The sequence below is a fragment of the Heterocephalus glaber genome, unplaced genomic scaffold (genome assembly GCF_053883595.1).
Source record: "Heterocephalus glaber isolate CG9 unplaced genomic scaffold, H.glaber_assembly_v1.0 deba00000738, whole genome shotgun sequence".
In the NCBI taxonomy this organism is placed as follows: domain Eukaryota; kingdom Metazoa; phylum Chordata; class Mammalia; order Rodentia; family Bathyergidae; genus Heterocephalus; species Heterocephalus glaber.
In genome coordinates, this window is record NW_028258161.1 from 12562027 (window position 1) to 12576230 (window position 14204).

Genomic DNA, 14204 nt, shown 5'->3' on the forward strand with positions numbered 1-14204 from the left:
GCTGTGCGAGCCAAGAGGGCGACCGGGACTGGGGCGAGGGCCGCAGGGACTCTCCAGCCCGCCCCGCTCCCACGTTTCTTCTCCAACCCTCTTCACTCCCTAGGCGAAACTTCCTCTTTCTTACTCCGGTCTCCGCGACCCATTCTCTCAAGAAGGAGCGCCCGCTCGGAACAGGGCCGCCCCACCCTTCGTTCAGAGCCCTTTTCCTGGCACCCCCGCCCCCAGAAAGCAAACCGTTCCTAATAGGGAGCTGGCACTGGAGTTAAACCGTAACTTTAGACTCCTCCTCGCCGAAATAAAGGTAAGTCAGCGAGTGTGGGGAATGCCGCCGGCGGCTCGGACCTGGCAGCCCCGGGGGCCTCAGCCAGGGAACTTCTGAGCGATTGCAATCTGCGACCCCGGGCGGGCGGCGGAGCCCTCGGCGTGGCCCCGGCAGCGCGGGGCGGCGCGGGCGCGGATTGGTCGTCCCGCGGCTCACGCTCCTTGCGCCTGCGCAATCCTGCGCTCGCACCGCCCAGTCGCCGGTCTGCGGCTCTGGAGGCGTCGGGTGGCTGCCGGCAGGTTAGCCGGGGACCACAGCCCAGGGCGCGGACGGCCGGGCCCGGCCTGCGTTTTAACAGGAGGAAGCAGGGCGCCGCTGCCAGGCACCCCGAACCTCCCCCGTTCCCGCAGCCGGTCCGCGCCCGCCGGGGAGAAGCTGAGGCGCCCGACGCTCTGCCCCGCGCCGCCGCGGCCGCCATGATGGAGCGGAAGTGAGGCGCGGGCCGAGGCTGCCGGCGCCGGCGTCTGGAGTCCCCTCCCCGCCGCCCCTGCTCGGCCGACCGCGGACCCGCTCGCCCTCGCGACCCCGAGCCTCCGCTGCCGCCTCTTTCCTCCGAGCCTGAGCGGCGAGGAGCGGCCCCGGCCCGGCCCGGGAAGATGGCGGACCCGGCCGAGTGCAATATCAAAGTGATGTGTCGCATCAGGCCCCTCAACGAGGCGGAGGTGAACCGCGGCGACAAGTACGTCGCCAAGTTCCAGGGGGAGGACACGGTCGTGATCGCGGTGAGTGGCCCCGTCCCACCTCCCGTGCAGCCCTTCGGCCTGGCTGGGCGGGGAGTTGAGGGACGTGGCGGGGCGCGAGGCCGAGAGGGGCCGGCGGGGGAGAAGCTGCAGAGGGGCTGGACCCCGCGGGCGTTCCCGATCTCCCTGCCGTCCCGGGCGCGGCGACAGAGGTCTGGCCTCAGCTGGGACACTCCCCCGCCTGGGGCGCTGGGAGCTTGGTCGGGGAGCCGCCTTAGGTCTGCGTGTGCGCGCTCGTGTGCAGTCCCTGTCGCCGGTGCTGCTGTTCTGAACTACTCGCATGTTTACCATTCACTTAAGGTATAAGTTGAATTCAGAGTTCCGCGAGAACATCAGACTACGAGACCAACTCTGTTGTAATTTAAGTAGTTTCATAGAAACACATATGTAGAGGTCTGTTATATCAGACGGGAAGTATAAGACAAGCTGATGAAAAAGAAAGAAGTTGACCATTGTTAGATTCGTACTTACACAGGTAAGATCTACCGTGAAGAAAATTGTTGGTAATCCCGGGACAGAGAGATGGCCCTTTGTAGGGTAATACACAACCAGAACTGGCCCATCATTGGAGGGGCCAGAAAGTGAGGATTTTCTTGAGATCTGATCTCTAGTATTGAAGGGTCTTTGAAAATATCGTTTTCAGTTCCGTGATAAATAGTAAGATACTGCATACTTTCTTTTATTGATGCAACTTTCTACATTGTTGTCAGGGCACAAAATTTTAGTATGTTAATTTGTGTTTAATGAAATCTTGTATTTAGTTTATTATTGGGGCTGCTTAATTTGGAAATGGGGCAGAGAAGTCACAGGGGATGGGACATTGATGATGGCAAGCACTGACATACAGGAGAGTACTCAGAGTCTCTAGAGTGGTAGTGTGACCGTTTCCAAAGTTCACATCTACAAAATGAATGTGTTAGCTCCAGTCCTCTTGATTGGCTTTGGCAGAAAATCATTAGATCAGTAATAACTGCCAGCTACTGTGTGAAGTCTGTCAGGCGGGTTCTTTGTTACCCAGGCCTCCAGAGAAATTCTCGGTATAAATGACGTCATAGCAAGGTGAAGTTAGGCACCTTGACTCCTTTTCCTTTCGGGGAGAGTATGTTGGATATGGAATCAGTGGAAGCTTGCAACAACTAGTTTAGTTGTCAAACTTGAGGCTGTTCGTTTCGTAAGAGTTTTTGTGATGATTCAGCTTGAGCAACAGCTTACACAAAAGACTGTTTCCTTTATACAGTAGTAAGATTGTCTCTCCAGGTTTTTGTATTTCAACAAATCTGTGAATATCACTAAGATTCTTTTTGTTGAAATGCTGCAAATAAGACAAAGTATGAAAGACCTAAAAGAACTAATTACAGGAAACACAGTTTCCTTTGCTGTTAACAAAATTTCTTTAGTAATGGAAATAAATTTAGCTTATATTAAAAATAATGGATAGGTGAATCAATAATAAAGTTTGTTGACCTTTAGGTAAACTTGTATTTTAGTCAGTTCTTTACAAAAAGTATAAGTAAAAATATATTATAACTGAGTGACACAGCCTTTAAAGATGTGTTTAGTTCTTGAGAACATGTTTAATTCATTATTTTCAGGAACTAATATAGTACCTACATTAATCATGCTGGGGTCTTGTATTCCTGTTTTTTTTAATGAATTGTAGTTTGAAAGGTTATTTGGGAGTTCATAAGGACAGTGAGGACAAAATTAGAAAATCTCCAGAAATCATCTTTTGCTTTATAACATTCATGTTACTGGGTCCAGCCTGATACAGAATAAATGGTTTAGGAGAGAATTGCAGCAATGAAGCATTTAAAACTAAGTTATCTTAAACACGATTTAAGAATGTGTTATATGTGGTCTTCTAGTTAAATAAAAATTTAAAACATAGTTTATAATGTTACTGAATTATTAGCATAATCGGTGCTTGTGGAGAAAATAAATTTTTAAAGATTCTAATTTTCTTCTAGGTTCAGTTTTAATACTGTGTTAAATTTCTTTCCTGTTACTCATACAAGCAGTGATTTAAATATGGTACAGTCCCATGGAAGGCAAGCCTTTTGATTTTATTGATTCTTTGTGTGTTGTGCAGCTTTTAATTTATTTGTCATTTAAGCGCTTGGTATAGTGCTGTATCACATTGAATGAAATTTTATGAAAATCTTTAAACAATAAAAATATAATGTATTTTTTTAAACTAGACAGCTTGTTAAGCACAAAACAGGGAGGAAAGATAACTTACCATGTTCATTTGGGCTTACTGGAAACATCCAAAAAAAGAAAAAAAAAGAAAAATTGGCTTCTATGTCTACTTACACATCATAAAAGTAGAATATGTTCATTTTTCTGATTAAGTATCTGCTAATGTAGTTCCTTACATGGTATACTGAAGAGCTACCAGAACCAAAAAGAGGCTGCTGCAGCTCATTGAAATTAGAGGAGAATAAGATAAATTAGATTATCTTGCCCATTTCTTTGCCTTAAAGTAAAAAATGAGTTCCCCTTTCAAGTCAGAGTTGGTGTTTGAACATTTCTTCATTATCTTGAGTAAAAACTAAAAATACAAGGAGCTCTCATCATATACCTTTATAATTGTGGAATGTTAGTACAGAACCAGTGTCTAACTAAGGAAAATCTAATGTGATAAAGTCCTGTGGGATCTTGAAAGATCACTATTCAGAATTTTAGACAAAAGCATATCCTCGCCAGAAGGGTGCCCTTCATTACCAAATTTGGTGTTCAAGTCTGGTCTGTCCAGACTCAAAACAGGATCACTTTCACTTAAGAAATCTAAGGCATGATTGCAGTTTAGATAAACTTCATTCCTGTTTGATTTGTTCCCTGAAGCCTAAAGCAGATATGAATGCATCTTGTGACTTAGTTTGTAAAACTTAGTACCTTTGAAGATACATAGAGTTGTAGGTTGCATAATGTATATTTCAAGAACCAAGTTTTTGGGCCGGGGATTTAGCTCAGTGGTTCTGCCACCTGTCTTGCAAGCACAAGGTCCCGAGTTCGATCCCTGGTACCAAAAAAAAAAAAGGGCCAGGGATTTAGCTCAGTGGTTTCGCGGCCTGCCTCGCAAGCGGAAGGACCCAAGTTCGATCCCCGACACCAAAAATAAAAAATTAAGATGTGTTACATACTTGTACCAACTCCCTGTAATTAGTGTAATCACTATCAACTGCAAATATCATTTTAAAGATATTTTCTTTTTGCTATTAGCAGGATATGTCACGACAAAAATGTATTTCTTGATGGGCAGCTGGTCATTTCAATCTTGTTTGATGAATTTGTAAGCCTGATACATACCAAGCTGAATAACAGTTCTTTGGCCTTGGAACTTTCAATAGCCAGTGTTTCTCAATAGCTAAGGTGAAACTTACAGTAGAAATTTTCAAGTGGTAATATATTTACAGAGAAATAAGATGTTTAAAGAAACGCATTCAAAGCTAAAGATATATATCCATACATTTTTGTATGTGTACATATATACATTACATATACATCTTTGCATGTCGTTTGTCAGGTTATTTATAAGTTTCTATTAAGGATTTTAAAAATGGAAAAGCAATATAGGATTGAAGTGTTTATCTGATTTGATTAAAATTTTATATGTCACTGAATTTTTAAAATGTAACATGTTAAATGGAATAGTTGGCTGCTGTTACACCTTAAAAATTGAGTTTACACACAGTTAGTTATCTGTATATGGTGCTCATTAGTTATTCTCAAGAATAATGTGCACTTGGTTGATTTTTACTAGGCACCGTTTCACTACTTTTTAGTCAAAATGAGATTTGTTCATAGTATTCAGTAATGGGAATCCTAAAGTATTTTGTAGAAGGTCTCAAATTACAGAATAAAGGATGAAGAGTGGATTTGCTGACATTCCATACTAATATACAATGTTTATGCTTTCTTTAAAATAAATAACTAAAAGATCATTAAAAAAATTAAAAATTAAGATGTGTTACATACTTGTGCCAACTCCCTGCAATGAGTGTAATCACTATCAACTGCAAATATGTACTAAAAATTAAAAAAAAAAAAAGAACCAAGTTTTTAAAATACAGATAATCAGAAGTCTAATTTTCCTTTGTTTAATTATTTTGAAAGATTGAATTCCGCCTTAATTATAGGCCATTAGAATTTTTTTTTTTTTTGGTACGAGGGATCAAACTTGGGACCTTGCGTTGTGATGCAGGTGGCAGAACCACTGAGCTAAATCCCTGGCCCTCACAAAATCTTTTCATTCCAGGAAGCCTGGAGCAGTTAGGAACTAGATCTTTAATCAAAATATTTACTTTACTTCATAAAACTAAAATTTAGTTTTGCAATTAAGATGACTACATGTTAACAACAAGTACTTAGCATTAATTTAATAATTAAGTAACTCCAAAAAAATCACTCAGTCCGAACTCGTTTTTATGTTTGTGTTGCCTTTTAATCATTGCCATTCACATTATTTTAGTAAGGTTGTGGAAGTAGTTTTGCCTGTTTGCTATGAGATAGTGCTAGAGTAAACAGTCGGGTTAAGTTCTTTTGAGGCAGGGTTTACTATTGCCCTTACTATTGTGTATATCTTTGTAAATGCTTTAGGAGTATTGTTTGTTATCGATGTGAGAATTGACATAAAGTCTAGTAGTAATGTTCTTTAAATGTTTATTTTAGTAGGATTTTATTTAACTTATTTTGGAGGAAGATTTGTCTTAATCCTTTTACCTGTTTTCTATTATTTAAGTTGGTTCTTGCAAGCAGTAGTAGAATTAATCATTGTTTAATTTTTGCTTTCATACCATTTTTATACATCTTTTAATATATGTATATCTGAGCTAGTTGCACTCTCTTTACCAGATCAAGGCTGACTCCATTTCAATTCAGTGAACATTACTTAATCACCTTTTTAGCTCAGTGTTCAAAGCTCTATCCAGTCTTAATCCTTAATTACTCTTTGGACTCTGTAGCCTGTACTGATGAAATATCATTTCTGAAATTGTGTTACTTACCCACAGTATCTTATAGTTACTAAATAAGTGTTTGCTGGTTAAATGAAGAGAGAAAATTACCTTTTTTTAAATAGAAAAACTATTTGCATGGTTTATCTGTGGATGGTGATTGTTATTTTGAGTGTATCCATTTGGTTTTGGAATATTATTTATGAACGAATTTTGTATAATCAGTAAATAAGATGGTCATTTTTTAAACCACACCTGTAAATTTGAATGTTAATATATCAATGGGATTTTAGCAAAAGAGTACTTTCATGTATATCATAGTTAATTGGATATTGATGACGTTTTAAATTCATGCCAAAATGAAGTCGTCTTAGTACAGTATATGTATCCAGCTAGAATGCTTCTAGCTGCAGAGGAAACCAAACAAATAATAGTGATTTAAATAAATAAGGGGTTATTTTTCTCACATAGCTAAAAGTGTACTGTTACTACTTCTAGGACCCTAACTCATATATTCAGTCTTTAGCTATTGATTTTGCATGATCATACTTGTCCTGATTCAGGTGATTTAGCCTTCCAGTGGGAATGGGAAATTGGGAATGGCTTTGGATGGCCCTTCAGGGAGTCTTTGCTTCATTTTAACTGTTACTTCCAGTTTTGGGGAGGTTATAAGAGAGTTTCTTTTTTTTTTGGTACTGGGGATCGAACTCAGGACTTTGCACTTAGGAGGCAGGCATGGTGCCACTGAGTTAAATCCCTGACCTGAGAGTTTCTTAAAAAGTTCTGTTTTGTCTTTGTTTTTTCATTTAAGATCTAGGAAGCATAACTATAAGGGGCTCTTTTCGATGTGGGTCATGATTTTTTTTTATGTTTTAGAGGCCAGCTTCCTTCCCTTTAGAAGAAACTGTGGATAGCAGCCAGATATACAAATGCCTAGAACTGCCTGCTTTCTCTTACCTCTAGAAGCTCATTCTCTCTCCTAGATCATTAGGTTTTTCTTTCAGCATTTAAACTTGTCTCCATCAAAAAAAAAAAAAAAGATCTTTCTCAGACCACAACCAAATTTTCTGCTCTACTTGGTTGCTTCTGGGGTTGTTTGGTTGGTTTTTTGACCTATTACAACCTGACCTTTGCCTTTGGATACTTCTCAGTATTGTCTAGACCTCACTGTTCTCTTCTTCCCTTGTCTTATTACATGGATATCGTATTCTGATTTTTTTCATCCTATGCCTCTGGCTCCTCAGACTATATCAGTAGTTCTCTTAAGACTGGTTTAGGGAGTCACCAAGATGTTTTCAGGAGTATTCACAAAGCTCACACTATTTTCAAAGTAAGATATTATTTTCCTTTTTTAACATTTGCATTTTGTTCTTGTATTTTAAACTTAAACAACACCTTTAGTTTCTTGAATGCTGTTAGCTCCTTTCTGCCTTGGGATCTCTAAGCGTCCTTTTCTTGAAGCCTAGACTGCTTTCTCACAGTACCTCCACTCCTTCATGACTAGTATGAGGAGAGTGATAGTGAGCTAGGCACTACTTACTCTTTGGCTTTTAAACATTTCTTTTTGGTTTTTTTGTTGTTGTTTTTGTTTTTTCTTTTTTTGAGACGATCTGGCTTTGTAGTGCAGGCTGGCCTTGAACTCATTATGTAGTCCAGGCTCTAGACTCAGGTTCTTTTATATCCTCTCACAGCATTGTCATAGCACTCCAATTACATTAGTCAGAATTCTCGTCACTTTTTGGCTAATGTCTGCCCTGCTGTTACTTAAGTTCCACTAAAGCATCTAAAGAATCTGTCTTGGTCATCATTCTAGCGTGTTAAACAGCTGTTGTAGTAAACTGAAAGGCTGGATGTAATACTGGAAACAGGGCTGAACTTTAATGTATCATGAATGAATTTTGTAACTGTCAGAGTGTTTCGTTATCTACACAATAATATTAGTATTGAAAACAGACTGCATACCAGAGTAGGCACTCTTAAAAGTTCACTCAGCAGTGTCTTAGGGGTACCACAGGAACAATATGTATAATTACTGTAATAGACCATGGGACTACCACAGAGGTTAAAGCAAAGGCTTTTATTTATTTTTTATTTTCTATTTATTTATTTATTTACTTATTTATTTTGGTACCAGAGATCAAACTCGGGACCTGGCATTTGCAAGCTCTGGAACCACTAAGCTAAATCTCTGGCCCCTGAACTAAGTCCCTGGCCCAAACATTTTTATTTTTGTGGGGTTTGTTCTAAGGGATTTGTGCGTGAGTCCTTCCCACCCAAAAGATAAAATGATACAAAATGATGCATACTTGGTATTTTCTTTTGAAGGTATATATATGATAGCATATTTTAAGGAGCTTAGAAATACCCATTCACTTTTAGTTTGTGTAATTAACTCACTTTTGTTACTATTTTTCAGTCCAAGCCTTACGCATTTGATCGTGTATTCCAGTCAAGCACATCTCAAGAACAAGTATACAACGACTGTGCAAAGAAGATTGTTAAAGGTGAATATATTTAACTGCTGCACTTAGTTTACTTACTGTCCCAGCAATAAGTAAAATTTAGTTGGTAATATTTCCCACTTAACATTTGAATACCCCATCTAAGTTAATTGCAGAAGAAAGTTCAAATAATAAAATTATCAAATGCAATTCTTTTTTTTGGTACCGGGGATCGAACTCAGGACCTTGCACTTGTGAGGCAGGCGGCGGAACCACTGAGCTAAATCCCTGGCCCCACAAATGCAATTCTTAAACATACTATATTGCTCAAATATCATGCCTAATTATGTACAGTGCCTAAAGAAGGGTACTGATAGGATTTATGTTACAGGCTTATTCTTGAAAGATGCATTTCTGTTGCATATTCCTAGGAAAGTTTCCAAGGTAGAAATTCTACGAATAGAACAGTATGAGAATGAAAATAAAATGGCTAGACTGGTTTGTAAAAAGTAGTGGCAGCCTATAATTCTTCCACCCCATTGTTCTTTCTTCCCAAAAGATTTATCTTGGAATCAGCAGAGAAACCTTTGAGGAATTTAGCAGGGGTTGACAAGGGTGAGAAAAGTAATGTATGTTCTACTTAATACTATTAACTAACACTAGGCTGTTATTCAATTTTGTATTTTCTAAAACCATAGAAGTCTAGTTCTGAGAAAGTACCTAGTGATTATCTGGAATTACTGTCTAGTTATGATATAAATTTCTTTTTATCAAAGGGATCTTATAGTTAAGTAGCTACTTATTATGTGACTTCATTTTTTAACTGAGTGTTTTAAAAGTGTTTCTTAAGATTGAAGCAAAAATCTTTTTTTGTGGCATTTACCAGATTAAAGGGCTTGAGATTCCATATGAAAGTGAATGGGTTAGGGGTAAGTAGGAGCACAGATAATTCATCCTGGTAACAGAAGAGGAAATAGAATTTATAAATAGAAGTAAGCGTGATGAAGGGAAAATGAACATTTTAAACATTAATTTCATATTGTGCTTGATACAAGAATCGGAATCACCACAGAGAGTGAAGGAGGGGAAGAGTTTCTAGGAAAAGGCATGAAATGGATGGATTGGGGCAGTGGCAGTATTGTCAGGCAACATCAAGGGTCAGCTTTTACTTAGCTGCCAGAAGTTAAATATATCCATTTTGAGTTTGGCCTGGCAAGGAAATTGAGGATATTGTCAAGGGAGTGATTATAATGGCAAACTATGGAACCTAAGGTGGAAAGTTTCAGAAAAGGGGACATGACAGAGGCAGTGAAAAAAAGGTGGAAAAATACATAGTGGTTTATACATCTCAGCAAGGGTAAAGGTTCATTGGAATTGGAGCACTAGAAGAAGTAATAGAAGGTGAATATTTAAATTTGAGATTTTGGAGGCAGGGCAGTTAGTAGTGAAAATGTCAGAATCTCATCACAGAGTTGACATCTGAAGTAAAGGATACCATTGTAGAAAAAATTAGGTCAGGAACCTGAGAGGCTAGGGTGTTTTTGTGAGGATATCTACTACATGGACATTGAAACCACCAAGAATTACAACAGGAATGGTATTGGTGAGAGACAGTGAACCTTGTGTTGATGTTGTCATAAAATGAGAGGGAATTATCTTAAGATTCTGTAAGACTGCAACAAAGAACAAACATATGGTAAGCCTCAAATAGTTTTCCAAATGGATCTTTACAGAGCATAGTATTTTCTGTGATTGTGACATACTTTTGTCATCAGTACAGCTAAAAATTATGTTAGCTTTTTAAGTATTCTCCTTTTTTTTTTTTTGGTACCAGGGATTTAACTCAGGTCCTTGTGCTTGCGCAGCAGGCGGCAAAACCACTGAGCTAAATCCCCGGCCCACGTTAGCTTTTCAAGTAAGTGATTGATTCATGAACTCGGGCCACCTAACCTCTCCCCATACTTGCATGTTGGAGTACAAGCCTTGTAGAGTCTACCCTCATTTTAGCACCTCATATTTTAGTTTTATGGTTATTTTACTAGGGATCTATTACCTTAGCTGTGAGCATATTTGATAAGTCTATATGGTGTTGAGCCATTTGTAATAAAATTCTTAATGAGTCCTGGTCTTTTTTTTTTTTTTTTAATAGCGAAACATTTATTGGTACATTTTAGATGGCCATAATGATAATACTCATCACAGGGAATTTGCACCTGTACACGATACCTCCCAGCTCTTTTCCCATTCCCCACCTTCTCTCAAGCCCCCCTCCCCTCCCTGTAGACGTCTAAAAACTAAATAAGGTGTTGGCAGTTAACTAAAGCTCACTGGGACTTTGATCAGCTTCAGAGCCTCTTATACAATTGCCTGGTTCTTAGTTTGTGAACATACTCGTAAAATAATAATGAAAAACTTCCATCTTTTTATGAAATCATGGTGCACGATTCTGGTATTTTCCAAAAGTACCAGATGAATGACCCTAGTCAGAGAGGAAATAAAACTTACTTTTTCTTTAGTGAAATTTTGGTATACTGGTCTGTATTTCCATAATTTATTTTTCAAGTTTTGAAAATGAGTATAATAATTTGCAGCTAGGCAGGCATGGTGGCGCATGCCTATAATCCCAGCACTCAGGAGGCTGAGGCAGGTGGATCAACATGAGTTCAAGGTCAGCCTGAGCTACATAGCAAGATCTTGTTTAGAAAAAAACAACTGGGAGATTTTTAATCCTGGCATGTAATTCTCTTTTATAACTAAAAGTTTGGACTTGTTTCAGATGTGCTTTTTTGCTGTCATTCTACTCACACCAGCCTGAAAGTCTCTCTCAACAGTGTTTTATTCTGTTCTCTTGAGGAACATGTTTGTGGAAGGTGGTAATGAAATAAGAATAGTTCTTTCTTAGGAGCATCAGTTAACAAGTTACCATCTTTCTTAAGCAATGCAAGTTTATTCTTTCAGTTTTCTTTATCTGGATATGGCTTTCAAAACTTTTTTAGGGCCTTAGTTTTATTCTATTTTGCTTTGTAAAACATTCTGGCTGTTTACCTTTCTCGTACTATTCTGGTGATTTTTATCTCTTTTGAAATCTTGCTTGATAGAGTCTTAATAATAGCTCATGACTCCTTTCTCAGAACTCTTTGAAATCTATTGTTCTGGATAGCTAGGGTACATGTATTACTACTTTTGTTCTGTTTTGCAGTGTGTGTGTGTGTGTGTGTGTGTGTGTGTGTGTGTGTGTGTGTGTGTGTATTTTGCTATGTAGTTCAGGCTGGCCTTGAGCTCACTGTGTAGCCCAGCCCAGGCTAGCCTGGAACTTGCAGTAATCCTTCTGCCCAGCAATCCGAGTGCTAGAAGTATAGGCATGTATCACCATGCCTGACACTACTTTTTATGTTTCTGAGATGACATAACTTGTTTCTTGAAATTCCCTCCTTTTCTCAAAATTTTAGTCCCTTCTACTTTACCAGCTTGTTCCTGTCTTACTGTTTAGAACTGAGTTCAGGAAAGTAGTTCCCTTCTTTGCAGTATAATTAAGAATATAGACTTGGGGCCGGGGATTTAGCTCAGTGGTTTCATCGCCTGCTGCGCAAGCGCAAGGACCTGAGTTCGATCCCCGGTACCAAAAAAAAAAAAAAAGAATATAGACTTATATGCCTTAGAGCCAGGCATGATGATACATGGTGAGTTCCAGGTCAGCCTGGACTACATAGTGAAAGCTTGTCTCTGAAGAAAAAGAGTATAGGATTTGAAATCGGCCTAGATTGAAGTCTAGGCTGTCACTTTCTGCCTGTGTGACTTTTGATGAAGGTACCTTACCTAAGTCTCCATTTTCTCTTCTGCAAATAGGGCATATTGTGAGGATTTAAGCATGCAGCAAGTGTTAGCTATTAAATCTGCTGTCATTGTATCTGGGAGAAACTCGTATCTGAAATATTTCCACTGTATGAAGTTAGACTTCCAGCAAGAGGTAGAATAAAAGGTTTCACTATCTCTTTTTTCCTTTTCTATGCCAGATTTACAATTTATATCAGTACAGTATAGCCTGGCTATAATTTCTCCTTTTGTCTTCACCCAGAAACTTGCTATTTTAGTTATCAGTGAATACACAGATTTAAGGAAAAAGATGTTATGGGAGTAGGTGATGGGTGCCTAGAGAAGTGGAGGACAGGAAGTCAACTGTATGGCAGGGTGGACTTGGGACAGTCATTGGTAGACGGAGTAGTTGGGAGGCCATCATTAGAATCTGTTGGTGGGCAGGATCAGCCAAATGATGGGCCACATGGATTTGTGAGATATGAATTTGTCAAGCAAGCTGCCAGGAGTGACCTAGAAACATTCCTGACAGTCCACTGAAGTTATATTGATTCATAAATTACTGTATGAGAATGTAGCTTTATTATAGGACTATTACCTTTCTGGTTTTGTAGATTCATTAGATAGAATTTTTTAAACAAAGTTTGCCCACTTGTGTTCTCTTGTAAATTCAGAATCTGAGTGGAGTTCTGCGAATTTGTTTCCCCTATATTTAGTAGTTGTTATTTAGTTGGGCAGAGTGGACGTGCCTATAATCCTGGGACGCTGGGAGACAGACAGGAGGATTGCAAGTTTGAGCCCAGCCTGGGTGACTTAGCAAGGCCCTGTCTCAAAATATTAAAGAAAAAACAAAACTGGGCATGTAGCTCAGTGAGAAGGCCCTGGCATCAATCCTTAGTACTACGTAAAGTAGTGGGGGGAGTTAGTTATCATTTCTTTCTTTTTTTGTACCAGGGATGGAACTCGGGACCTTGTGCTTGCAAGGCAGGCAGTGCCAAGTGATTGCACTTTGGAGGGGGGGGGGTGTCATTTCTTTCTTTCTTTTTTTTGGTACTGGGGGTTGAACTTGGGTCCTTGCGCTTGTGCAGCAGGCGGCAAAACCACTCAGCTAAATTCCCAGCCCTATGGTGGGGGGGATGTCATTTCTTTAATGTCTGTTATTTGTCAGGCCCTCTTAGATTTGCTGGTTTCCCACCGTGGCTTCCTGACCTGGGCTGTCTGTCGCTGTGTCCATCTTTTGGGTTTTCTCCGTGTAGAATGCCATATATTTACTTGACTAGGGTTTTGTGAGGATTTATTATATTAATATATGGAAAATGGTTACAGCCTGGCGTATTGTAAGCTCAGATATCAGTAATAGTAATCTTATATGATGATTCTGATTCTCATGTGTAGGCAGACGTTTTGCTGACAAGCTAAAATTCAGAGAGATAAGTGACTTAGAAGGTGATGACCTATTTCACTAGCTATGTTTCTCCAGAGCATCAAGAGAAGTAATACTGATCCACAGTTGTCTACCTCTGTTTCTCAAAAGAACAAAAGTATATTTTAAAAGAGGAAGGAAGCTTTAGAGAGATGTGTTAGTGATGGTAATATTCATTCAACAAGCATTTAAATTCTTACCGAATGCCAGGCACTGGGTTAGCAGTTAAACACAATCCTGACCTTGAGGACTTCACAGGCTGATGAAGAAATGAATAGTTCAATACTCAGTACTGTGGTGAAGTGGAGCTACAGTACTATAAGAACACAGGATGAAATGTTTCCTTGCCCGTGTTTATGTAGGGCAGGTTGTAGAGTTAGGTTAGAAGGAGTCGAGCCTGTAGTCTTAAAGGATACAGAAAGAGCAGGAAGGAGAAGAAAGGGGTCTTCTGGGCAGAGTGATGGGGCCTGGCGTTATGGCGCCGTGCCCGTGTGAGAAGAGTGTATTGCA

The 14204-nt window shown here is 39.6% G+C and overlaps 2 protein-coding genes across 6 annotated transcripts in view; one reads left to right on the top strand and one right to left on the bottom strand.

Moving 5' to 3' along the window:
* The window catches only part of LOC147829143 (uncharacterized), a 40552-nt gene extending 39590 nt beyond the window's left edge, over window positions 1-962 (bottom strand). For all 3 annotated transcript variants that reach the window (XR_015449566.1, XR_015449565.1, XM_087206995.1), the window contains exon 1: window positions 343-962. Coding sequence is in view for 1 of the 3 variants with exons in the window: in XM_087206995.1 (XP_087063121.1) it covers window positions 343-962 (620 nt within the window). In the remaining 2 variants the exon portion in view is untranslated. The remainder of the gene's footprint in view (window positions 1-342) is intronic.
* Window positions 862-14204, top strand: part of Kif5b (kinesin family member 5B) — a 51432-nt gene continuing 38089 nt past the window's right edge. For all 3 annotated transcript variants that reach the window (XR_015449564.1, XR_015449563.1, XM_087206994.1), the window contains exons 1-2: window positions 862-1044; window positions 8434-8521. Coding sequence is in view for 1 of the 3 variants with exons in the window: in XM_087206994.1 (XP_087063120.1) it covers window positions 919-1044; window positions 8434-8521 (214 nt within the window). In the remaining 2 variants the exon portion in view is untranslated. The remainder of the gene's footprint in view (window positions 1045-8433; window positions 8522-14204) is intronic.